Here is a 26,056-nt window from a genome sequence, read left to right as displayed (position 1 = left end):
TGAGTCCCCCAGATCAGAGGCAGTAGGGATAACCCGGGATGTTCTCTGTTTAGTGAGTCCCCCAGATCAGAGGCAGTAGGGATAACCCGGGATGTTCTCTGTTTAGTGAGTCCCCCAGATCAGAGGCAGTAGGGATAACCCGGGATGTTCTCTGTTTAGTGAGTCCCCCAGATCAGAGGCAGTAGGGATAACCCGGGATGTTCTCTTGATAAGTGTGTGAATTGGACCATGCTCCATTTGTGCCGTCTGGTTTTCTTAATATAAGGAGCTTGAATTTATACTTTCACTTTTGATACTTCAGTACATTTTAGCAATTCCATTTACTTTTGATACTTTAGTTTATTTAAAACAAAATACTTTTAGACTTTTACTCAAGTAGTGTTTTACTCTGACTTTCACTTGAGTAATTTATATTAAGGCATCTTAACTTTTACTCAAGTATGACATTTTGTACTTTTTCCACCACTGGGAGAGAGAACGTTTGGTTTTAAATAATCTAGAATATTCCCCCCAAATGAGGAGTGGAGCCAGCTAAAGGAGGACACGTGGCATCTTAAATTCATGATAAATGATTGAATACAACACACCACATTTTAACTAATGAAGTTAATACTGAATATCATAAAGCTTCGGTGGACAGATATTCCATTAGAAACAGGTTAGTTAAGGTCACCAACCAGATCAAAGCAATGCTGTCAAAACAACTTTTGACCCGCACGAGACCAGACAGAGAAATAGTGCTCATGATTGCAGGGTGGCAAAATATGCCTAATAAATATCCTGGTCATTCCAGGGTAACTAGGGGTAGAGAGTCATTTCCCTAGTAAACTGATATTGGAACAAGCACCAAGAGCATACAGTTGAAGTCGGAAGTTTACATACACTTAGGTTGGAGTCATTAAATCTCGTTTTTCAACCACTCCACAAATTTCTTGTTAACAAACTATAGTTTTGGCAAGTCGGTTAGGACATTTACTTTGTGCATAACACAAGTAATTTTTCCAACAATTGTTTACAGACAGATTATTTCACTTAGAATTCCCTGTATCACAATTCCAGTGGGTCAGAAGTTTACACTTCCTACTTCAACTGTACGTAAGACTCTCTATTGCAGGGTTTCCCAAACTTGGTCCTCGGGACCCCAAGGAGTGAACGTTTAGTTTTTCCCCCTAGCACTACACAGCTGATTCAAATCATCAACTAATCATCAAGCTTTGATAATTTGCATCAGCTGTGTAGTGTTAGGGCAAAACCACAATGTGCATCCCTTGGGGTGCCGAGGACCAAGTTTGGGGAAACAATGCTCTATTTTAACGGGAACCTGAGAGGCAGTGTCCTCAGATGGAGTAATGGCAGATGCATTAGCAACAACTGACTGACTACATATCAGATAACACCTACCAGTTAATCTTCTCAGCATCAAAGACTTCAAGAGAAGTGAAAGGACATTTATTTTTGGATGGTAGACACAGATAGCCTTGTAATTTCTAGACTGATTACCACTCACCGTGCAGCAAACACTCATGATCAGGCGGCTTGGGAGGCCAAGACACAGAATGAACCCCCTATTGGCCTGGAAAGAGATTAATTATGAAATATGTATTTTTACTCAAGTCAGTATTGAACCATATGAACATCAAGTTTATTGTCTTTACATTAGCTTGTGTAATAAATGATTTCTAAGCAGAGTATTTACAGTAGTGGGTTGGATATCATGCAATCCTTTCCTGACATTAACAGATGACTTGGGCCAGTAGTTTTTCCTGCCAACATGACCTCATTGGGACCAACTTCGGGCCCTAGTTAATAAACAGCCTAGAATTGATTTCAGGTAAGGTTAAAAATACCTCTTTATAGAGAACCACAACAGAAAAATATCCTGATCAGTTTGAATTTTATCCTCAAAATCAGATTTCTAAGACAACATTTTATATTCAATGATGAACAGGGTTAATTGGGAGTTGAAGTTAAAAATCAAAGTTGTTATGGCCAATATTAAAAAATGGAATAAGAGGTTAAGTTCATTTGTTCCACTCACAAGGTGAATTACTGTATAATTCTGACTTTTATCAGACACTCATTAACCTTTATCCTGACTCTCATCAACTCGTATGGCAGTAGACTGTCAATGTGTGTACGATGTTTAGTTGCTAAGACAACACCATAGGGATTTATTCAATCATAAATAATTCCACTTCAGATATACTGTAGCAGGAGGGCATCATTATCCTTCTGATGAAACACAATATTCATTTTTTTGATAAGCAATATTCTTTTAAAAAAACGGAGGGAGTTTTTTTCTTGATGAACGCAGCCTCCTGATCTTCTCGATCAGTAAGAACAACTGTCCTGAGGAAAGAGAATGGGACAACATGAGGAAGGAGAGAGGGCTGATGGACTGTCTGACTATGACATGAGGAAGGAGAGAGGGCTGATGGACTGACTGACTATGACATGAGGAAGGAGAGAGGGCTGATGGACTGTCTGACTATGACATGAGGAAGGAGAGAGGGCTGATGGACTGACTGACTATGACAGGAGGAAGAGGTGATACTACTGTGCCTATATCAGAAAGGGAGAGTTTGTTTGATGTTTGGGTCATATAGATGACCTACCATTTCTTTCTTTAAGGTTACAGTACATCTGTTACTGCTACCCTCACTGAATCTATTCCCTCACTCACTCTTCATCCTCCTACCACCCTGCTGTACTCCAACTCCATTCATCTTAATCAACCTTTTATTTTCTTCTATCCATTCACAGCTCTATGTACCTCTCCCTCAAGTCTCACTCCACCTCTCTCTGTATCCTCCTCATCTCAGTCCCACTCCCCCTCGTCTCTGTCAGGGTTGTCCTCTCTAGGTGGCTCCTGAAACTGGATGTTGGCCAGCATGTCCCTCATGGCCACCATCAGACGATTTACTTCTTGGTTCAGCTCCCGACCTGCCTGAGCTACTTCCAGGTCATCTTGCGGCATCGGCTCACCCTGCAGAGACAGTGACTAGAGTGTGAGCAGTAATTCTAATCATCACTGAACATGACAATACGGAAGTGTGTGTGTGTGTGTGTGTGTATACAGTGCATTCGGAAAGTATTCAGATCCCTTCCCCTTTTCCACATTTTGTTACATTACAGCCTTATTCTAAAATGGAATAAATCATTTCCCCCCTCATCAATCTAACCACAATACCCCATAATGACAAAGCAAAAAAAGTTATATATCTTTTTAAGTATCACATTTACAGACCCTTAACTCAGTACTTTAATGTAGCACCTTTGGCAGTGAGTACAGCCTCGAGTCTTCTTGGTAATGACACTACAAGCTTGGTACACTTGTATACCTCGGGTTCAAGTCGGGCTCTGGCTGAGCCACTCAACGACATTGAGACTTGTCCCGAAGCCACTTCTGCATTGTCTTGGCTGTGTGCTTAGGGTCGTTGTCCTGTTGGAAGGTGAAACTTCACCCCAGTCTGAGGTCCTGAGCGCCCTGGAGCAGGTTTTCATAAAGGACCTCTTTATTTTGCTCCGTTCATCTTTCCCTCGATCCTGACTAGTCTCCCAGTCCCTCCCACTGAAAGACACCTTCACAGCATGATGCTGCCAGGTTTCCTCCAGACGTGACGCTTGGCATTCAGGCCAAAGAGTTCAGTCTTGATTTCATCAGACCAGAGAATCTAGTTTCTCATTGTCTGAGAGTCTTTAGTTGCCTTTTGGCAAACCCCAAGTGGGCTGTCAAGTGCCTTTTACTGTGGATTGGCTTCCGTCTGGGCACTCTACCATAAAGGCCTGATGGTTCTTGGTCACCTCCCTGACCAAGGCCCTTCTCTCCCGATTACTCGGTTTGGCCAGGCAGCCAGCTCTAGAGTCTAGGTGTTTCCAAACTTATTCCATTTAAGAATGACGGAGGCCCCTGTGTTCTTGGGGACCTTCAATGCTGCAAAAAAATGTTGCTACCCTTCCCCAGACCTGTGCCTCGACACAATCCTGTCTCGGAGCTCTACAGACAATTCCTTCGACCTCATGGCTTGGTTTTTGCACTGACATGCACTGTCAACTGTGGGACCTTATATAGACCGGTTTGTGCCTTTCCAAATCATGTTAAATCAATTGAATTTACCACAGGTGGACTCCAAGTTGTTGAAACATCTCAAGGATGATCAATGGAGGGGCCTCCCGAGTGTCTAAACCACTGCATCGCAGTGCCAGCTGTGCCACTAGTCTCCCGGTCGCAGCCAGCCGCGACCGGGAGACCCATGGGGCGGCGCACAATTGGCCCAGCACGCACTAGCGACCCCTGTGGAGGGCCGGGCGCAGTGCATGCTGGCACGGTCACCAGGTGTATTGTGTTTCCCCCGACACATTCCGGGTTAAGAGGGCATTGTGTCAAGAAGCTTGGTGGGTTGTGTTTTGGAGGATGCACGGCTCCCGACCTTCGCTTCTCCCGAGTCCGTACGGGAGTTGCAGCTATGAGACAAGACTGTAACTACCAATTGGATACCACAAAATTGGGGAGAAAAAGGGTAAAAAAAATAAAAAATATATATATTTTTTTAAAAAGGCTGATCAATGGAAACAGGATGCACCTGAGCTCAATTTCATAGCAAAGGGTCAGAATATATATATATTTTTAAATGACAACAACAAAAATGTTTTGTTATTATGGGGTATTGTGTGTAGAAAATGTATTTAATCCATTTTAGAATAAGGCTGTAATGTAACAAAATTGAAAAAGTCAAGGAGCCTGAATACTTCCCGAATACACTGTATGTGTTGCTTAAATTCACCAGGAAAAGCACAATACCATCTCTTAAGAACACCACATTATTCTCTCCTGTCTCACTCAGGTTCAAAATGTTTCAAACGTTGCAATAAGGTATCACGCGTAAACAAATTAATTTTAAGAGACAGGAGCTTTGTACGACCCTAGGTGACATACAAGTATGTCAGTGTTTTGTGTCTAAGTTTTTGGGGATTTTCACACAGAACATACATTTATTAGATTCATTTAATTTCCAACACACCTAAATTGTGATTTCAGACCTGTTGGATAACACTTTAGCTATTCTAACAATGCAATAAAACAACTGAAAGCAGACAGCATCTCTTCCTCCTAAACTGTCTCATTCTTATCGTAATTGCATCTCTTCCTCTTCCTAATCAGATAAGTCTGAAGATGGTTTAAAAGTAGCTGCATAAAAAAAGGTGGTCCCTCTTGGTTAAAACGCTTTTGGTCAGTGGGTGTTTCTGGAACTTGCATGGCCAGTTGTGGCACAGGACGACCTGAGGACACTGGAGCGCCCAGGTTGGTGGTCCACATTAGTGATTATCTTTACAATTAGCCACATGTCCTCTGATCACTAGCGTGGCTAGCTACACTCCGAACTGGCATGGACATTGGAGAGTAACTATAATAGGAGACAATGCTTTGCTTCCTTCACACCACGTTGCATCTCACTGCACAAGGTTACATGGCAACACACTGCCAGTCAGTGTGGGACACCTCATCAAATATAAAAAATCACTCCCACACATGTATACTGTCCATTGATGTTTTGATCATGTGGATCTTTTTTTATAGACGCAGGAATGTTCTGAAGTAGGTCAACATGACGAGAGACAATGTGATGTGTAAATATAGGCTATCCTCTGGTTGCTGGTGCCAGGCTGCTGAGTGCTTATCCTCTCCTCTCCAGGGGTGTTTGTCACAATCTGTCTCTTGTGTATTTCACCCTGTGTGACACTGCCCACTCTTTACCTCCTCTCCACTCTGCCTGAGAAGCAGGGGGCAATGGGGCAGACAGTACATGCCCTCTCATTGGTTGCCATGGACAACACTGAGTCAGAGGAATCAAGACTCTCTCTTGAAATGCAACAGTTGTCTGTTCTGCTTCAACAGGACTCAAGTAACGCACCATTAAAAACAGTGCATCAAAGAGAGGCTATGTTAGCCAGTCCATAGCAGTAAATGGTTTCAAATCAAGTTAGCCCATGCAAAACACGGAGTCAATCAAGAGTTCTTGTACCAAAAGCCAAGTTTGCCTCGTCAATCTTTCTCCACGATCTGTGCTGTATCAAATGATGAAGCTAAACTTTGTTAGGCCTCCGATGCCAACTGTCACAAAGTGTTGGTTGTAGATTGTGATCAGATTGTGTTATCGGACATCAGATAGAGGTCAGAGTCAGACACTACATAACATCGTCAATGGGTCAACTTTGTTCGGACATGTCCAAAACGCACCAGAAAACACTATTTCAAGAGCATGTTCTTCATGGGCCATATTGGTTAGTTCCAACATAGGAACCCGTTTTTCTGTGGCAAAGTTACACTACTGTAGACTTAATGTGGATAATCTGCAGTAGATCTAGTGGAATAGGAAGCTACTCAGAAGCACTTTCTAAGGCTTGGCCACGGAGCAAATAGGCATGAAATGAGTCGTATGGTTAATCCATTCAGAAACCTCCAGAGGGTTAGGGAATATCTACCTAAACTCCAGCTAATCAATGTTCCCTTCCATCCTGTCAGAACCCTTTGTGCCAACAGTAGCCCAGGATGTCTCCATTAGCTCAGCCCAACAGTAGCCCAGGATGTCTCCATTAGCTCAGGCCAACAGTAGCCCAGGATGTCTCCATTAGCTCAGCCCAACAGTAGCCCAGGATGTCTCCATTAGCTCAGGCCAACAGTAGCCCAGGATGTCTCCATTAGCTCAGCCCAACAGTAGCCCAGGATGTCTCCATTAGCTCAGCCCAACAGTAGCCCAGGATGTCTCCATTAGCTCAGCCCAACAGTAGCCCAGGATGTCTCCATTAGCTCAGCCCAACAGTAGCCCAGGATGTCTCCATTAGCTCAGCCCAACAGTAGCCCAGGATGTGTCTCCATTAGCTCAGCCCAACAGTAGCCCAGGATGTCTCCATTAGCTCAGCCCAACAGTAGCCCAGGATGTCTCCATTAGCTCAGCCCAACAGTAGCCCAGGATGTCTCCATTAGCTCAGCCCAACAGTAGCCCAGGATGTCTCCATTAGCTCAGCCCAACAGTAGCCCAGGATGTCTCCATTAGCTCAGCCCAACAGTAGCCCAGGATGTCTCCATTAGCTCAGCCCAACAGTAGCCCAGGATGTCTCCATTAGCTCAGCCCAACAGTAGCCCAGGATGTCTCCATTAGCTCAGCCCAACAGTAGCCCAGCTCCATTAGCTCAGCCCAACAGTGTCTCCATTAGCTCAGCCCAACAGTAGCCCAGGATGTCTCCATTAGCTCAGCCCAACAGTAGCCCAGGATGTCTCCATTAGCTCAGCCCAACAGTAGCCCAGGATGTCTCCATTAGCTCAGCCCAACAGTAGCCCAGGATGTCTCCATTAGCTCAGGAACAGTAGTCCAGGATGTCTCCATTAGCTCAGCCCAACAGTAGTCCAGGATGTCTCCATTAGCTCAGCCCAACAGTAGTGTCCCAGGATGTCTCCATTAGCTCAGCCCAACAGTAGCCCAGGATGTCTCCATTAGCTCAGCCCAACAGTAGCCCAGGATGTCTCCATAGCTCAGCCCAACAGTAGCCCAGGATGTCTCCATTAGCTCAGCCCAACAGTAGCCCAGGATGTCTCCATTAGCTCAGCCCAACAGTAGCCCAGGATGTCTCCATTAGCTGTCTCCAGCCCAACAGTAGCCCAGAATGTCTCCATTAGCTCAGCCCAACAGTAGTCCAGGATGTCTCCATTAGCTCAGCCCAACAGTAGTCCAGGATGTCTCCATTAGCTCAGCCCAACAGTAGCCCAGGATGTCTCCATTAGCTCAGCCCAACAGTAGCCCAGGATGTCTCCATTAGCTCAGCACTCCCACAAATGTTTTGAGATTATTATGATGACGTCTCATCCCGCTGACCGTGGCCTAGCAACAGCGTGGGCTAGTGTATGTGAGGAATCTGGGAGCCCTGAGGAGGCGACAGACCAGGTTCTTTGACTCTCGGTACACTTTATGAATGTTTTCATTGTCTGCTGCAGCAACATGCCAACTGAAATATCCTGTGATCTTTATATATTTGTTTTTACACTCTTCCGTGTGTGGGGAGGTCATATGCCTCAACAGCTGATGTTCCCTATTGGTCTCCCATTGGGAAAGGCACAGTGGAGATGCTAACTATATTATCGTTATGAGGCTGTGTTTCACATGCCATCTTATTCAAGGTCCCTGCCCTATGTTAAAAAACACACAATACAGTCAGACAGACAGAGACACACACACACACACACGTTGGTTTATGAGGTCAATAACAGGAGATGGGACATTGGGGTCAAAGGACAAGCAGTCATGATGTTCTATGATGCAGAGGACCTTTTCTTAGATTTGCCACGCTTGGGGGCATGCAGCTCTGTCCTCAGGGACCACAGTGTCTGCTGATGTCCTCTTCCTCTGCTACTTCTTTGTCAAATCCATATCCATTAATGTCACTGATTGGAATCAGAATTTTCCAGATCTAAATAATCAGACACGGACTTGAATGAAAGAACCCAAGCCATCTGCCTGACACTGCAGCTCCCGAGGACCATGGTTGCATACCCCTGGTCTTCTGTAGCTCCCCCTTGGCCTAGCTCACTCACTTACCTGCAAGTTGAAGTTTGGCAGCAGAGAGCGGAAGAACAGTGACAGGGTGCTCTCATTGGAGGCTCCCACACTCTGCCTGCAAACACAGAGACAAGTGAGAAAGCTAACAAGATAACACAAGCATACAATACGTTTCTGATACTCTTCTGCTGATAAGGATTCTCCCATGACCATAAATTATATCAACCATCATATACAGTGAGGTCCGTGTTTTGTTGTTTTCACTCTGTACTCCTGCACTTTGGAATGTGTACATAGTCAACGCATTTTAGAGAACCAAAAGTATTGGGCAAATGTACCTATATGTGTATTAAAGTAGTCAAAAGTTTAGTAATTGGTCCCATATATTTGGTCCCGACTACAACAAGCTTGTAATACTCCAAACTTGTTGGATGCATTTGCAGTTAGTTTTGGTTGTGTTTCAGATTATGTGTGCCCAATAGAAATACATGATAATGTGTTATTAACCATTCCAACAAAGTGTCACTGTCTAAGTACTTTTGGACCTCACTGTAGATCATTATAAGTAGGTCCAATAGTTTTTCTGAACCCAAAGAATGGTCTTTTATGTTGCGGTTACAGATCCAGTGCTAAATTGTGACCAGTAACCCCCCACCCATTAATAAAAATCATTACTTCAACCACTTACACACCCCCAGTTCTTTATCAATCAAAACACTTCTCCGTGGCCATGTTGGTAAAGCTTGTGAGGAACAAGCAACCATCAGGCAGAAATAGTAGGGCTGTCCTCAGACATGGGTGGGCTATCCTCAGACATGGGTGGGCTGTCCTCAGACATGGGTGGGCTATCCTCAGACATGGGTGGGCTGTCCTCAGACATGGGTGGGCTGTCATTCTAAGTAATTCTCACCAGAGATCATCAGGACAGGGTACAGTATGTACAGTGTGCTCCACACAACAGCCCTCAGAAAATTAGGTCTTCCCCACTTAAAACAAATGCTACACTTTCCCTTGACTAGGAGTCAATGTCATATTATTCGTTGTCACCGTATTCGCCTCTCTGATGGTTTGATGCCTCCCTACCATCCACCACTGACTCTGCTGGTTAACAGCTATTATAAGATGGGAGGAAAAGAGGCCTCAGTCAGGAACCCACAACACTCCTGTAACCACATGCTATTTCAGAGAAACTGATGACAGCGAGAGGGGAGAAGAGAGAGATTGAAGAGAGGGATAGGTGGGAGGGAGAGAAAGAAGGGAGGCAGAGAAGGAAGGGTGTGTCAGGGATAGACCATTAAGAGGAGAGATGCAAGCTGGTGAAATCAAGGCTATTCTTTATGCCAAATGTACATCAATGGCGTTTGTCACCATTGGCAAAGACAGAGAGAGGGTTAATTCACCTCCCCCGGCCTACATAACCGTGTGCCTTTCCAATGTCCACACTCCTGAACATTACAAATGGATCACCCCCATCCCCTTACACTGTACTCTAATATACCTTCATTAGAGATCCTCAATGGAGTCAGTGGCCAGTGGGCCAGACAGCCTTAGGTAGACTGAAACAAACCAAGCTGTATTGGTTCTGCTTAGGAAAACACAAGCAGATACTGTCCTGACTCTTGGTTTTCAGTCCAGAGGCACTGACAGGATTGCTGATCCAAGTAGACCTATAGAGAAGAACCTAGCAATCTGAAGGAGCCATATGCTTTTTTAATTAAAAAAAAACATTTTTACCCCCTTTTTGTGGTATCCAATTGTTAGTAATTACTATCTTGTCTCATCACTACAACTCCCGTACCGGCTCGGGAGAGGCGAAGCGCGCATCCAACCCAGAAGCCAGCCACACCAAAGTGTCGGAGGAAACACCGTGCACCTGGCGACCTTGGTTAGCGTGCACTGCGCCCAGCCCGCCACAGGAGTGGCTGGTGCGCGATGAGACAAGGATATCCCTACCGGCCAAACCCTCTCTAACCCGGACGACGCTAGGCCAATTGTGCGTCGCCCCACAGACCTCCCGGTCGCGGCCGGCTGCAACAGAGCCTGGGCGATGCAGTGCCCTAGACCACTGCGCCACCCGGGAGGCCCTGAAGGAGCCACATTCTTTAACTAGCTACAGTGCATTCGGAAAGTATTCAGACCCCTTGACCTTTTTCCACAAATGGATTAAATTAATTGTTTTCCTCATCAATTGACACACTACACTCCATAATGACAAAGCAAAAACAGGTTTAGACATTTTTGCACATTATATATTATTTAAAAAAATTAAAAAGTAAACTTTCTTTACACAAGTATTCAGACCCTTTGCTATGAGACTCCAAATTGAGCTCAGGTGCATCCTGTTTCCATTGATCATCCTTGAGATGTTTCAACAACTTGACTGGAGTCCACCTGTGGTAAATTCAATTGATTAGACATGATTTGAAACAAGATTCTCTGGTCTGATGAAACCAAGATTGGCCTGAATGCCAAGCGTCATGTCTGGAGGAAACCTGGCACCATCCCTATGGTGAAGCATGGTGGTGGTAGCATCATGCTGTGGGGATGTTTTTCAGTGGCAGGGACTGGAAGGCTAGCCTCCGGAAAAATGAACGGAGCAAAGTACAGAGAGATCCTTGAAGCTCCAGAGCACTCAGGACCTCAGACTAGGGTGAAGGTTCACCTTCCAACATGACAACGACCCTAAGCACACAGCCAAGACAACACAGGAGTGGCTTCGGGACAAGTCTCTGAATGTCCCTGAGTGGCCCAGCCAGAGTCTGGACTTGAACCTAATCGAACATCTCTGGAGAGACCTGAAAATAGCTGTGCATCGACGTTCCCCGTCCAACCTGACAGACCTTGAGAGGATCTGTAGAGAAGAATGGGAGAAACTCCCCAAATACAGGTGTGCCAAGCTTGTATCGTCATACCCAAGAAGACTCGAGGCTGTAATCACTGCCAAAGGTGCTTCAACAAAGTACTGAGTATAGGTTCTGAATACTTATGTAAATAGCATATTTCAGTTTTTTTTTTTTAAATACTTTTGCAAAAATGTCAAAAAACTGTTTTTGCTTTGTCATTATGAGGTATTGTGTGTAGATTTACGAGGAAAAAAATATATTAATCAATTTTAGAACAGCAACGTAACAAAATGTGGAAAAAGTCAATGGCTCTGAATACTTTCCGAATGCACTGTATATATAATATATGTACACTACCGTTCAAAGGTTTGGGGTCACTTTGTTTTTTTGGGGGGTTTTTGAAAAAAAGCCAAGTTTTTGTCCATTAAAATAACATAAAATTGATCAGAAATACAGTGTAGACATTGTTAATGTTGTAAATGGAAATGGCAGATTTTTTATGGAATATTTACATTGGCGTACAGAGGCCCATTTACAGCAACCATCACTCCTGTGTTCCAATGGTACGTTGTGTTAGCTAATCCAAGTATATCATTTTAAAAGGCTAATTGATCATTAGAAAACCCTTTTGCAATTATGTTAGCACAGCTGAAAACTGTTGTGCTGATTAAAGAAGCAATAAAACTGTCCTTCTTTAGACTAGTTGAGTATCTGGAGCATCAGCATTTGTGGGTTTGATTACAGGCTCAAAATGTCCAGAAAACAAAGAACTTTCTTCTGAAACTCGTTAGTCTATTCTTGTTCTGAGAAATGAAGGCTATTCCATGCGAGAAACTGCCAAGAAACTGAAGATCTCGTGCAACGCTGTGTACTACTCCCTTCACAGAACAGCGCAAACTGGTTTTAACCAGAATAGAAAGAGGAGTGGGAGGCCCCGGTGCACAACTGAGCAAGAGGACAAGTACATTAGAGTGTCTAGTTTGAGAAACAGACGCCTCACAAGTCCTCAACTGGCAGCTTCATTAAATAGTACCCGCAAAACACCAGTCTCAACGTCAACAGTGAAGAGGCGACTCCGGGACGCTGGCCTTCTAGGCAGAGTTGCAAAGAAAAAGCCATATCTCAGACTGGCCAATAAAAAGAAGAGATTAAGATGGGCAAAAGAACACAGAGGAACTCTGCCTAGAAGGCCAGCATCTCGGAGTCGCCTCTTCACTGTTGACGTTGAGACTGGTGTTTTACGGGTACTATTTAATGAAGCTGCCAGTCTACACTATATTTCTGATCAATTTGATGTTATTTAAATGACAAAAAATGTGCTTTTATTTAAAAAACAAGGACATTTCTAAGTGACCTCAAAATGTTGAACGGTAGTGTTTATATTTAGTGTACTATGTAAAAACCTGCACTGGTACATACCCTACCTTGCACAAGATATGTATAATGACACAAGTTAGGACATGTTTGGAGGGTTACCTCTCAGGCCGGGTATATGAGACCACTGAGTCCAGCGGGGGGAGAGGATCGAACCCCATCACCGACTGAGTGGTCACCTCCTGGGAAGGAACACACACAATTCACCATTACAGTAAACATATTGAAGGCCTATCCTCACTAAAACTCTGTTACTGTTGTAATTGTCATGCATCCAAAACATCAAGTTGATCTCGTTTGTGTTATGAGGACCTCTCGATGAGGAGGTCCAATCATTATATTTGATTGGGTTCTTCATGGAACCAATAAGGAAGCCGTATGCCAGTTGTTATTTATCTCTTTGAATTAGAGGACTACATTCTCAGCATAATTTGGCATGCTCTGTACTGTAGCGGTTGTGTATGTGTACGCTACTCTCCTGCAAACCACATTTACTCTTTGGGACATTTCATGTTATACAGATACAGGATATACAGTGTACATAATGAATGAATACAACCATTCATGATCATGTGATAAAGCAGTAAGGAAATTATACTATGATTAGATAAGCCACTCTATTCCCCTATATACTCTGTGCTACTATTGACCAGGGTTATGGCTGGTCAAAAGTCATGCAATATAAGGGGATAGGGTGCTATATGAGACACAGACTTAATAATAGAGTAAACCTGGTTGCCAAATCTGTTTCTGATTGAACAAATGACAAACAGCATGACAATGGATTACTGGGCTAAATCAGAAACAGAACTGGTGACCAGGGTATAGTAGAGTGGCTGTTGCCTGAGTCTCTCACCAGCGGTAGAGTGGAGGTGGCCTCTTTGATTTCAGACAGGATGACGTGGCGATGGATGTTCAGGGGGGCACTCTGGTACCTCTGCTTCCTCCTAGGGGGATGGAGGAGACAGGAGGGGAAACCAAAGTCAGAGACACATAGGCCAGGGCCTCCCGAGCGGTGCAGCAGTCTAAGGCACTGCACCACAGTGCTTGAGGCGTAACTACAGGCCCGGGTTCGAATCCAGACTGTGTCACAGCCAGCCGTGACCGGGAGACCCATGAGGCGGAACACAATTGACCCAGCTTCGTCCGGGTTAGGGGAGGGGTTGGCCGGCCGGCCGGGATCACGAAAAAGGGGTAAAAGTACAACAAATATATATTAATAATAATAATCGAATAAAAAGAGACATAAGCCAATATGCCTCATATCAGGAGGCTCCTTTGATTTCTTCCTGACATCGAAATGTAACATTGCTATATTTAATCTAAAAGTGTTGCCTCAACACTTATTATGAAACAATAACTTTTGCAGATTTGTCGTAGACTTATGGATGGTTTCTCAGACCTAGATTAAGCCTTTTCCTAGACTAAAAAGCACTTTCCAAGGAGATTCTCCATTAAAGCATGCAATTTAATCTAAGGAATAGGGGTAATCTGCTAGTCGAACGCCCAACTCTTCATTGAGACAATACTGAAACATCAATCCATGGGCAAGTCAGTGCCACATTTTCATTTGTGCATAAATCAAAATGAAAGAGAAGTTATCTGGCAAATTCAGCAGGCTATGGTGCGAAATAGACTTCTAAGTGCAGTCTTTATTGAATTACTTTGGTGTGGTTACCAATGCATGAGCATCTTTTTCCTCTTATAATAAAACAACTGTATTGGGTCATACAAAAGTTTTACTGTGCGTGAAGTTTCGAATGCATCGGTCATTACTATGTGTAATGTGATAGGTATTTTAACCATTACTATTTCTTTCACACACAAAACACATTTGATGAATAAAATCTTTAATTAGTTGTCTGTCTCAAATGAAGTGAATGATGAAGTAATCTTTGAGAGAGGGAGGGAATCTGATTTAATTGGTCCTCAACTTGCAGCTCAGACACTCCATTCAGGATAAATGTAGTTAGCCCTGAGTTAGCCTGCCTCGGAGCAAGTTAGATCTGAAGGATTCGTTGCCATAGAAATGTACCTGGCTAAAAGGTAAGCCACATTTGTGATACCGGTAATCCCAAATTGAACTCAGACCAAAGTTACCTCGCCAACTCCTCAAACTACATTTGTAGTATAGGGATCAGGACTTCTGACAGTGAGAAAACAACCCATAAACATTAGGACCCCTGGAGCGCAAAGAGCACGTTATGACCTGTCTCTATGTAAACTCTCTATGTAAAGTCTCTATGTAAACTCTATGTAACGTCTCTACGTAACCTCTCTACGTAACCTCTCTACGTAACCTCTCTACGTAACCTCTCTACGTAAAATCTCCATGTAACGTCTCTATGTAAAAACTATCTATTAGAGGTCGACCGACTATGATTTTTCGACGCCGATACCGATACCGGTTATCGGAGGACAAAAAATGCCGATACCGATTAATCGGCCGGTTTTTAAAATGTATTTGTAATAATGACAATTACAAAAATACTGAATGAACACTTATTTTAACTTAATATAATACATCAATAAAATCAATTTAGCCTCAAATAAATAATGAAACATGTTCAATTTGGTTTAAATAATGCAAAAACAAAGTGTTGGAGAAGAAAGTAAAAGTGCAATATGTGCCATGTAAGAAAGCTAACGTTTAAGTTCCTTGCTCAGAACATATGAAAGCTGGTGGTTCCTGGTGGTTCCTTTCAACATTCCCAGGTAAGAAGTTTTAGGTTGTAGTTATTATAGGAATTATAGGACTATTTCTCTCTATACCATTTGTACCATCATATACCTTTGACTATTGGATGTTCTTATAGGCACTTTAGTATTGCCAGTGTAACAGTATAGCTTCCGTCCCTCTCCTCGCTCCTACCTGGGCTCGAACCAGGAACACAACGACAACAGCCACCCTCGAAGCAGCGTTACCCATGCAGAGCAAGGGAAACAACCACTCCAAGTCTCAGAGCGAGTGACGTTTGAAACGCTATTAGCGCGCACCCTGCTAACTAGCTAGACATTTCACATCACATCGTTACACCAGCCTAATCTCTGGAGTTGATAGGCTTGAAGTTATAAACAGCAGAGCTGCTGGCAAAACGCACGAAAGTGTTGTTTGAAATAATGCTTATGAGCCTGCTGGTGCCTACCATCGCTCAGTCAGACTGCTCTATCAAATCATAGATTTAATTATAACATAACACAGAAATGCGAGCCTTAGGTCATTAATATGGTAGAATCTGGGAAACTATAATCTCGAAAACAAGACATTTATTCTTTCAGTGAAATACGGAACCGTTCCGTATTTTATCTAACGGGTGGCATCCATCAGTCTAAATATTCCTGTTACATTGCACAACCTTCAATGTTATGTCATAATTACATAAAATTCTGGCAAATTAGTTCGCAATGAGCCAGGCGGCCCAAACTGTTGCATATACCCTGACTCTGCGTGCAATGAGCGCAAGAGAAGTGACACAATTTCCCCTGGTTAATATTGCCTGCTAAACTGAATTTCTTTTAGCTAAATATGCAGGTTTAAAAATATATACTTCTGTGTATTGATTTTAAGAAAGGCATTGGTGTTTATGGTTAGGTACACGTTGGAGCAACGACAGTCCTTTTTCGCAAATGCGTACTGCATCGATTATTTGCAACGCAGGACACGCTAGATAAACTAGTAATATCATCAACCATGTGTAGTTAATTAGTGATTATGATTGATTGTTTTTTATAAGATAAGTTTAATGCTAGCTAGCAACTTACCTTGGCTTCTTACTGCATTCGCGTAACAGGCGGGCTCCTCGTGGCGCAGGTGGTTAGAGCATTGGACTAGTTAACCGTAAGGTTGCAAGATTGAATCCCTGAGCTGACAAGGTAAAAATCTGTCATCCTGCCCCTGAACAAGGCAGTTAACCCACCGTTCCTAGGCAGTCATTGAAAATAAGAATGTGTTTTAACTGACTTGCCTAGTTGAAAAAATATTAAATAAAGGTGTAAAAAATGGAACATCTCCATGTAACCTCTCCAGGTAACCTCTCCAGGTAACCTCTCCAGGTAATCTCTCCATGTAACCTCTCCATGTAACCTCTCCATGTAACCTCTCTCTTCTCCACTCGTGAGGGGTCAGTCAGATGACTCTGATTAACATGGGGTTAACAGACATACAGTACAAACACTGACCCTAACCTCAACAGGAGGAGCCTCTTAAAGAAGAAGTTACAGGTCTGTGAGAGCCAGAAAACTTGCTTGTTTTTAGGTGACCAAATACTTATTTTCCAACATAATTTGCAAATTAATTAATTAAAAATCCTACAATGTGATTTTCTGGATTTTTTCTCTCTCATTTTGTCTGTCATAGTTGAAGTGTACCTATGATGAAAATTACAGGCCTCTCTCATATTTTTAAGTGGAAGAACTTGCACAATTGGTGGCTGACTAAATACTTTTTTGCCCCACTGTATGTTGCTCTAACATCTGTGCAAAGTTGGTAGATTCCTATTCCAAATGTTTTTTTTCAGCTGTAATGGCTGCCAAATGTGCTTCCACCAAGTATTAACCCTGGGGTGTGAAGACATATGCAATCCAGACATCTTATTTTTATTTTATTAATTTGGAAAATGTTCTATAATTTTTCTTTCACGTTGGAAGTGTAGAGTAGGTTGTGAACAATGGTAGAAAAACTATGTAATCTATTTTTGTAATTAATTTTAAGGCTGCAAAATTTGTAAACTGTGTAAAGGGTAAGTAGACCTTCACTAGGCACGGAATGTTGGAGGTGAACTAGCCTGGAATCCACACTGAACATTGCTCCACTGAATCAATGAATATTACTTATTGAACAGAAATACTCAGTGCGAATTTGAGGATAGAGGTGAATGGGTTAATGAGGAACAGTTTGCCCGGTTGGAAAGGTAATAATGCCAGTGATCTAGAGTCCATGGGGCTCTTACTTGTTTTGGCAGTCCTCCACCAGAGGGTCTTTAGCGTCGACTCGTCGTAACACCTCCCTCACACACTCCTCCAGCCACAGCAGGACCCCTCCCTCCCTCCACAGGGTGTGCGTCCGCCCCACGTACAGAGACACCAGTTCAGCCAGGGCAGGAGACTGCCTAGAAAGAGGGAAAGAGATGGGAGGAAGGAACAATTAAATTTGTCACTCTAATACAATTTCATGCCAATAAATCATGATTCAATTCCATTAGGCTGACTGACACAGAAGATGTGCATAAAGGGAAGACATGACAGACAGGAAGACATGATGCCTCGGTTGAAGCAGATGTTTTACCCCAACTGGCTTCTGGGTCCAAAGAAGTCATGTGACGATACAGCAGCGTCTGGCTGCACTGTGCACAGGTCCAACAGAGGCATCAACACTGGGGAACACAAACAAACAGATATCAGGCATAGGTCTCTTTTCTGTCTGTCTGTCTGTGTGTGTTCTATATAAGCATCCATGGTGGAACACATTCTGATGGCTGTCCCTCTCAGGCCTGTGTATGTGTGTGTGTTCTATATAAGCAACCATGGTGGAACACATTCTGATGGCTGTCCCTCTCAGGCCTGTTTATGTGTGTGTGTTCTATATAAGCAACCATGGTGGAACACATTCTGATGGCTGTCCCTCTCAGGCCTGTGTATGTGTGTGTGTTCTATATAAGCAACCATGGTGGAACACATTCTGATGGCTGTCCCTCTCAGGCCTGTGTATGTGTGTGTGTTCTATATAAGCAACCATGGTGGAACACATTCTGATGGCTGTCCCTCTCAGGCCTGTGTATGTGTGTGTGTTCTATATAAGCAACCATGGTGGAACACATTCTGGTGGCTGTCCCTCTCAGGCCTGTGTGTGTGTGTGACTTTAACCTCCAGGGAACATGATGAGAGCGTCCTGCAGCAGCAGGTCAGCCTTGTGTTTGAGCCGTTCCCTCTCCTCTGACTCAGTCTGATCCTCCTGACTCAGGTGGAAGTGGCTCAGAGCCACAGAGAAGGCAAAGTTTGGCAACTGGGACAGGTTCCTGTGCACCTGGGAAACACACACACAGGAATCAGACAATACACACAAACACACAGAAATCACACACACACTGGTATGAGGTCACACACACAGGGAATATCTGGCGCACACACTCGTCTCACCTCCCAATCCTGGTATAGCCGGAGGAGGAAGTTGTACTCTCGTGAGCGCAGGGAGAGGAAGTCAATGAGCAGTAGCATACAGAGGGGATCGCTGTCGGGGTCCAGACTTGGGAGAGAAAGGAGATGACGGAATAAAGCACACAACAGCTCCTCTTCTTCAATGAATACTTCATTCAGTTTCGCCTACATAACTAAGACCACATAACTATTATATAAATAAACATTACAGAAATAAAATAAATGGTTTCTTTATTAAAAGTGGACCCATGACAACCTGTGACCAGAATCTGTGCCATTGCTGGAAACACTCAATATCCTATCCTGGGGATCCTAAATACAGTGACACTATACATAATGGAAATGGAAGTACTGTGGAGGCACTGTGGAGGCACTGTGCTTTTACTGGTATTTCAAGCTTTATCCACTAGTGTTGCTGCAGGTAGAAAATCCTAGGAAATGTAATTTAATTGACACCGTCTCCAATCAATCAATGTCTGGTTGTGCGTGTGATATCATTTGGCAGGGAATTCTATTTGTAGATCAGTGATTCTACACCTTATTTTGCTCAAGCTGATCCTCTCCAACAGACTTGGAAGTTGTAGCTAAAAATTGGTAAATTGGGTGCAGTTAAAGGGTTGATTAAATGAAACCAACCATTGAAATACACTGTATGTAATTTGGGGGGTAGTAGCCCCAACAGATTCAAACCCGAATCCAGCGACTATAAAATCAACACCTGTTGGCTTGACAGTCACTGGATCTGGGTTTGTGGATCTGCGTTTGAGTCCCGGTTGGGGCTACCCTCCAAATTCACTACATTGGTGTCAGAAGTGGGATGGTGCCCATGAGGCCATCCGAGTGGCATGTACTTGTGAGGGAGTTGGTATAGCTTGGGGACATGCTCTCCCGAAGGAAGGGGGTAGTGAAGCAACAATAACCCAACACCTAGTGAGCTCATCAAGAGGTTCGGGGTTCGGACCTCTTGGGAGTAACAGGTGAAGGGGTTGGCTTGGCAGTCGCTGGACCCGGGTTCGAGTCCCATTCAGATATTGATTGGAGACAGCTTGTGTCAATTAAATAACATTTCCTAAGATTTTCTACCTCCAAGACTATTGGATAACACTGGAAATATCGGTAAAAGCACAGTGCGTCCATTTCCGCAACAAAAAGCAGGGCCCTCTATGTGGTATATGACAGAGCTGCTGCGGGCGGCAGGGCTGTTCATCTGGTATTCCTATCAGTCATCTACTGAAGCAGAGATAAGGTCCTCCTGATCATAACACAGCAGGCCTGAGAGGGACAGCCGTCACAACGTGTTCCACCCTGGATGCTTATACAGAGCAGACACACACCACCATGAGGGGAGGAAGCCAGTGTTTGACGGAAATCAGAGATATACACTGGGTATACAAAACAGTAGAAACACCTTGCTAATATTGAGTTGCACCCGCTTTTGCTGAAAGTGTTCCACAGGGATGCTGGCCCATGTTGACTCCAATGCTCCCACAGTTTTGTCAAGTTGGCTGGATGTCATTTGGGTGTTGGACCATTCTTGATACACATAGGAAACTGTTGAATGTGAAAAACCCAGCAGTGTTGCAGCTCTTCACACACTCAAACAGGTGCACCTGGCACCTACTATGATACCCCATTCAAAGGCACTTAAATATATTGTCTTGCCCATTCACCCTCTGAATGGCACACACACAAGTCATGTCTCAATTGTCTCAAGGCTTAAAAATCATTATTTAACCCGTCTACTCCCCTTCAATAAATGACATCAATAAGGGGTCATAGCTTTCACCTGGTCAGTCTATGTCATGGAAAGAGCAGGTGTTCATAATGTTTTGTACACCATGACCACCACATCCTAGATAAGATAAAGGCTAAAGGCCTAAGACACAGGGCGAAGGCAGGTGAATGTGTAATAATAGTGTGTGGCCTGTCCCATGGGTGTTGTTCTGTCATACTGCTTAGACAGGTTTAATGACAAGTAATGGAATGCAGTCACCCTGGTCCATTTAGAAGAGTCATTCCTGGGTACGATATGGACATCTGACTCAGGTTTTATGTCTGTTTAGTTGATGTGAAGTGTGGTAAGACCTTTATTATTATAATATATGAGAAGGAATCTTTTTAAGAGGAAATCTTAAGATAACAATTGGGATCGGGCACAGATTAGCACACAGATTTGTGCCATTTAATAAACTACCAATATCACATAATTAATATATTTAATTTAACTGATTGAACACACTACATGACCAAAAGTATGTGGATACCTGCTTGTCAAACATCCCATTCCAATATCAAGGGAATTAATATGGAGTTGGTCCCCCCTTCACTGTTATAACAGCCTCTACTCTTCTAAGAAGGCTTTCCACTAGATGTTGGAACATTGCTGCAGGGACTTGCTTCCATTCAGCCACAAGAGCATTAGTAAGATTGTACACTGATGTTGGTCTATTAGTCCTGGCTCGCAGTCAGCATTCCAATTCATCCCAAAGGTATTCGATGGAGTTGAGGTCAGGGCTTTGTGCAGGTCAGTCAAGTTCTTCCACACCGATCTCGACAAACCATTTACGTAAGGACCTCGCTTTGTGCACAGGGATATTGTCATGCTGAAACAGGAAAGGGCCTTCCCCAAACTGTTGCCACAAAGTTGGAAGCAAGTTAAGATTTCCCTTCACTGGAACTAAGCGGCCTAGCCCGAACCATGAAAAACAACCCCAGACCATTATTCCTCCTTCCCCAAACTTTACAGTTGGCACTATGCATTGGTGCAGGTAGCGTTCTCCTGGCATCCGCCAAACCCAGATTTGTCTGTTGGACTGCCAAATGGTAAAGCATGATTCATCACTCCGGAGAACGCATTTCCACTGCTCCAATGGCATGAGCTTTACTCCACTCCAGCCGACGCTTGGCATTGCACATGGTGATCTTAGGCTTGTGTGCGGCTGCTCTGCTATGGAAACCCATAGCAGCTTCAGCACTTGGCGGACCTGTTCTGTGAGCTTGTGTGGCCTACCACTTTGAGTCTGAGCTGTTGTTGCTTCTAGACATTTCCACTCCACAAGAACAGCACTTACAGTTGACCGGGGCCGCTCTAGCAGGGCAGACATTTTATAAACTGACTTGTTGAAAAAGTGGCATCCTATGACAGTGTCATGTTGAAGTCACTGAGCTCTTCAGTAAGGCCATTCTACTGTCAATGTTTGTCTATGGAGATTGCATGGCTGTGTGCTCAGTTTTATACACCTGTTGCAACATGCAACAATTTCAAAGATTTTACTGAGTTGCAGTTCATATAAGGAAATCAGTCAATTGAAATAAATGTATTAGGCCCTAATCTACATACATAAAAATAAAAAAATAATTAAATGCACACACTTTTTGTCTTTATCTGCACTATTCATCTTTCTTGTGCTAATAAATAAAAACAGTCCATCGCTATACTTCTTTCCATTATGCGATTCACACCTTCCCTCTAACCCGGACACCTGGGGTGCACACTGTGCGCACACATACACACACAGTCTCCCATGTACCTCAGGATGAGTCTGCAGTACTCCAGGGCTGTCCGGGGGCATCCCCTCCTCTCCAGGAACATCATGTGCTTATAAACAGCCAAGTAGAATGCCCTGCAGAGAGGATAAATATACAGACAAAGGAGAGACTTATTATAAACCCTGTAAAATTATAAATTCAAAGGAAATTTAAGAGAAAGGCCCTTGCATAACAGTGTTTGTGGATTGACCTGTATAGCAGAGATGTATTATCTAACCTGTTTTCTGGTCGCAGGTAGTCCAGCCTGCTGGTTCCTGACGTCAGGCTGCACACAGGGTGGAATGCACACTCAAAGCTGTACAGGGCGCGCTCTGAAACACACACACACACCACACAGTAATTTATCAAAGACAAGTGAAAATATCTAACTTTAGCCAGCACTACCTGGCTGCTCAAGTCTCAGTGTTTCTCAATTGGTAGATCACCATACCCTCCTCCAGGCTCCTTCCACCTGTCTGTTTGTCTTTTGTAAAAACATAAATGTCTCCCTCTGCTGGAAGGCATGAAAACAGCTTTAAGTGAAACCACTCACTTTCTCCCTTGCAAGTTCCAGTGTCAAATACTACATCAACAAGACTAGCTACCTAGAGGTTGCAGCATTTCTCATTGGTCAAAACACGGGTAGGCTCCCAATGTACTAAGCCCTTGCAAACTAAGATTATACAACTGTATAAAAAAAATCCAGAGCTGCTGTAATGAGTTGATTTGAGTAGGACCTCATTAGCATGATCAGGAGCAGCTGACAGGATGAGAGGGGCTACACCCACAAGAATCTTGACATGCAGTTTCAGTGACTATATCGGAACAATCTGTTGGTTGTTTGAATGTATTGTGTACAGTGCAAACACGTGGCTATATAACCAATAAATATTTTAGATGGGTTCAATTCAGTTACGTGTGGTTGAAAATGTACATTCACCTTGGAGGTCAGAGAGAAGTCACTGTAAATGGAAGCTGCTTTTGCTTGCCCTCTGTATTGATGTGATTTAGCCCTGACCAAAGCTCTGCTCAAACCTTAACTGTATTTATCAACTCATTTATAGATGATGTTAGCAGGCTAGTAGCGACAGGCTTGGAGTAACAGTATGGTAACATTTCCTGCCTAAATGCATTACCTGAGGAATCTGAAATACACTACTTTGCATGCTGGTCCCTTGTTCTTTTTTTTCTTCCAATTTAGAGTTTTTCAGAGAATAAACATGCTGTGGATACAGATGACTCAATTTAACTATTAAACCTTATCTAGATCAATTGCATAAGGCAGAGGTTCTTAAGCTTTTTCAGCTCGAGATCCAAACGAGAAATGCTCAGGTCCTACTTCGGGTTCCAAAGCTTAGTTGAAGAAAACCTGGCATCGGGTAATATATGACATACTAGAGCAGTGTGTGGTATAGGTATTGTGTATGAAATAACCTATTAAACATGTACTGCCCAGAGGACACCGATGTTTATCAAGAATAATGTTGCATAAACTTATTCCAACTATTTATCTGGGACCTAGATTCAATTGTATATGGGTCCAAGGAAACATACCAAAGGGGTCTCATGACACATTTACAAACCTTGAGCAAGAGGATACAGCAGAGAGGATCCCCAACTAACCAATCAGAGCTTTGAGTATGACCCTCCTTGCCAACCAGAGCAAAGACAGGAGTCCTACTCACCAATCAGGTCCCTGATACTCACCGATTAGGTCCCTGGCCATTTCCTGGTCCTCCTGTATGCGGCAGACATCAGAGAGCTGCAGCAGGGAGTCAATGTGGTAGGGATTCATCTGTAGCAGGGCCTGGGGAGAGGGTAGGGTGGGGTGGACAGGGCAGGGAAGACAGTGGGAGAGGGTAGGGTGGGGTGGACAGGGCGGGGGAGACAGGGAGGGGGGGGGGAAGACAGGGAAGGAGTTGGGTGGACAAGGGAGTTTGAGGTAGACAGGGGGAGATGGGGAAGGGTGGGGGAGAAAGGGAGAGGGACAGGGAGAGGGGGGTTGTGGAGATGGGGAGGTGGGAGAGGGAGACAGGGTGGGGGAGACAGGGAAGGAGTTGGGTGGACAAGGGGAGTTTGAGGTAGACAGGGGGAGATGGGGAAGGGTGGGGGAGAAAGGGAGGGGAGACAGGGAGAGGGGGGGGTTGTGGAGATGGGGAGGTTGGGGAGAGCAGGGGGGGACATGGGGGAGAGATGGGGAAACAGGGAGAGGGTAGGGGAGACGGGGAGGGTGATGGAGATGGGGGAGGGTGGGGGAGAAGGGGAGGTTGGGATGGACAGGGGAAGGGTGGGTGGGGGTGATGGAAGAAGGGTGGGGGGGACAGGTGGGGAAGACAGGGAGACGGGTGGGGGAGTTATGGGGGGCACAGGGGGGAGGATCACTGTTTGTCTAAACATTAGAAACCATGTATGTCCTCAACCTGAAATTTCAACTGAATTTACCTCTAGTTTCTCATGCCGTGACCTATAATCTTAGTCAGGATTTATCTAGAATCTAAATTCATGCATATCAATTGTCCTAGATATTTGAGACGCGCATCACGGCTTTGCTGATCAATCTCCCTGAGACCGTGGGTGTAGCCTTACCACAATGTTGTTGGGATCCATGGACTCCACTGAGTCCAGGAATTTGAACTGAATCTGCTGGTAGTCTCGGCTGTGCTCGAAGGTGAAGTACTGTAGACCATCCCTGGACTCCAGTAGGGTCATTGAGATACCTGAGGGAGGAAATATTACGGACAGTATTATTCTATGTGAGTTACATGCAATGACGTATATAAACCCTGGATTACTGATGCTATCTATTGCCCATTCAGAGGCTAAGTTTCTACAACTGGGTCCTGGACTTCCTGAACGGCCGGCCCCAGGTGGTGAAGGTAGGAAACAACACTTCGCTAATCCTCAACACTGGGGCCCCACAAGGGTGCGTGCACAGCCCCCTACTGTACTCCCTGTTCACCCATGACTGCGTGGCCATGCATGCCTCCAACTCAATCATCAAGTTTCCGGACGACACAACAGCAATAGGCTTGATTACCAACAATGACGAGACAGCTTATAGGGAGGAGGTGAGGGCTCTGGGAGTATGGTGCCAGGAAAATAATCTCTCAGAGAGCATCCCGTCGGGCTGTATCACCACCTGCTACGGCAACTACACCGCCAGCAACCTCAGGGCTCTCCAGAGGGTGGTGCGGTCTGCCCAATGCATCACCGGGGGCAAACGACCTGCTCTCCAGGACACCTACAGCACACAATGTCACAGGAAGGCTAAAAGACCATCAAGGACAACAACCACCTGAGCCACGGCCAGTTCACCCCGCTATCATCCAGAAGGCGAGGTCAGTACAGGTGCATAAAAGCTGGGACCGATAGACTGAAAAACAGCTTCAATCTCAAGGCCATCAGACTGTTAAATAGCCATCACTAGCACATTAGAGGCTGCTGCCTATATACATAGACTTGAAATCACCGGCCACTTTAATAATGTTTACATATTTTGCTTACTAATCTCATATGTATATACTGTATTCTATTCTACTGTATCTTAGTCTATGCTGCTCTGACATGTATATATTCTTAATTCCATTCCTTTAATTTGTTTGTATT

General features: G+C 44.2%; 1 protein-coding gene across 2 annotated transcripts in view; it reads right to left on the bottom strand.

The window, feature by feature from the left end:
• Window positions 1-1,620: 1,620 nt before the first annotated feature.
• LOC112264212 (transcription factor 25) overlaps window positions 1,621-26,056 on the bottom strand; it is a 33,635-nt gene continuing 9,199 nt past the window's right edge. Inside the window, exons 7-19 of one of the 2 annotated variants that reach the window (XM_042319590.1) lie at window positions 25,037-25,167; window positions 24,158-24,257; window positions 22,689-22,782; window positions 22,453-22,545; window positions 18,905-19,010; window positions 18,632-18,791; window positions 18,054-18,141; window positions 17,719-17,877; window positions 13,626-13,716; window positions 12,872-12,951; window positions 8,592-8,667; window positions 2,774-2,986; window positions 1,621-2,349 (exon numbers count right to left, since the gene is read on the bottom strand). In XM_042319590.1, the coding sequence (XP_042175524.1) occupies window positions 2,819-2,986; window positions 8,592-8,667; window positions 12,872-12,951; window positions 13,626-13,716; window positions 17,719-17,877; window positions 18,054-18,141; window positions 18,632-18,791; window positions 18,905-19,010; window positions 22,453-22,545; window positions 22,689-22,782; window positions 24,158-24,257; window positions 25,037-25,167 (1,346 nt within the window). In that variant the 3' untranslated portion in view covers window positions 1,621-2,349; window positions 2,774-2,818. Of the gene's footprint in view, window positions 2,987-8,591; window positions 8,668-12,871; window positions 12,952-13,625; window positions 13,717-17,718; window positions 17,878-18,053; window positions 18,142-18,631; window positions 18,792-18,904; window positions 19,011-22,452; window positions 22,546-22,688; window positions 22,783-24,157; window positions 24,258-25,036; window positions 25,168-26,056 lie in introns of both variants that reach the window. The other variant, XM_042319589.1, reaches the window with a different exon arrangement.

Source organism: Oncorhynchus tshawytscha, unplaced genomic scaffold (genome assembly GCF_018296145.1).
Source record: "Oncorhynchus tshawytscha isolate Ot180627B unplaced genomic scaffold, Otsh_v2.0 Un_scaffold_4_pilon_pilon, whole genome shotgun sequence".
Lineage (NCBI taxonomy): Eukaryota > Metazoa > Chordata > Actinopteri > Salmoniformes > Salmonidae > Oncorhynchus > Oncorhynchus tshawytscha.
This window is presented reverse-complemented; position numbering and strand designations above follow the sequence as displayed.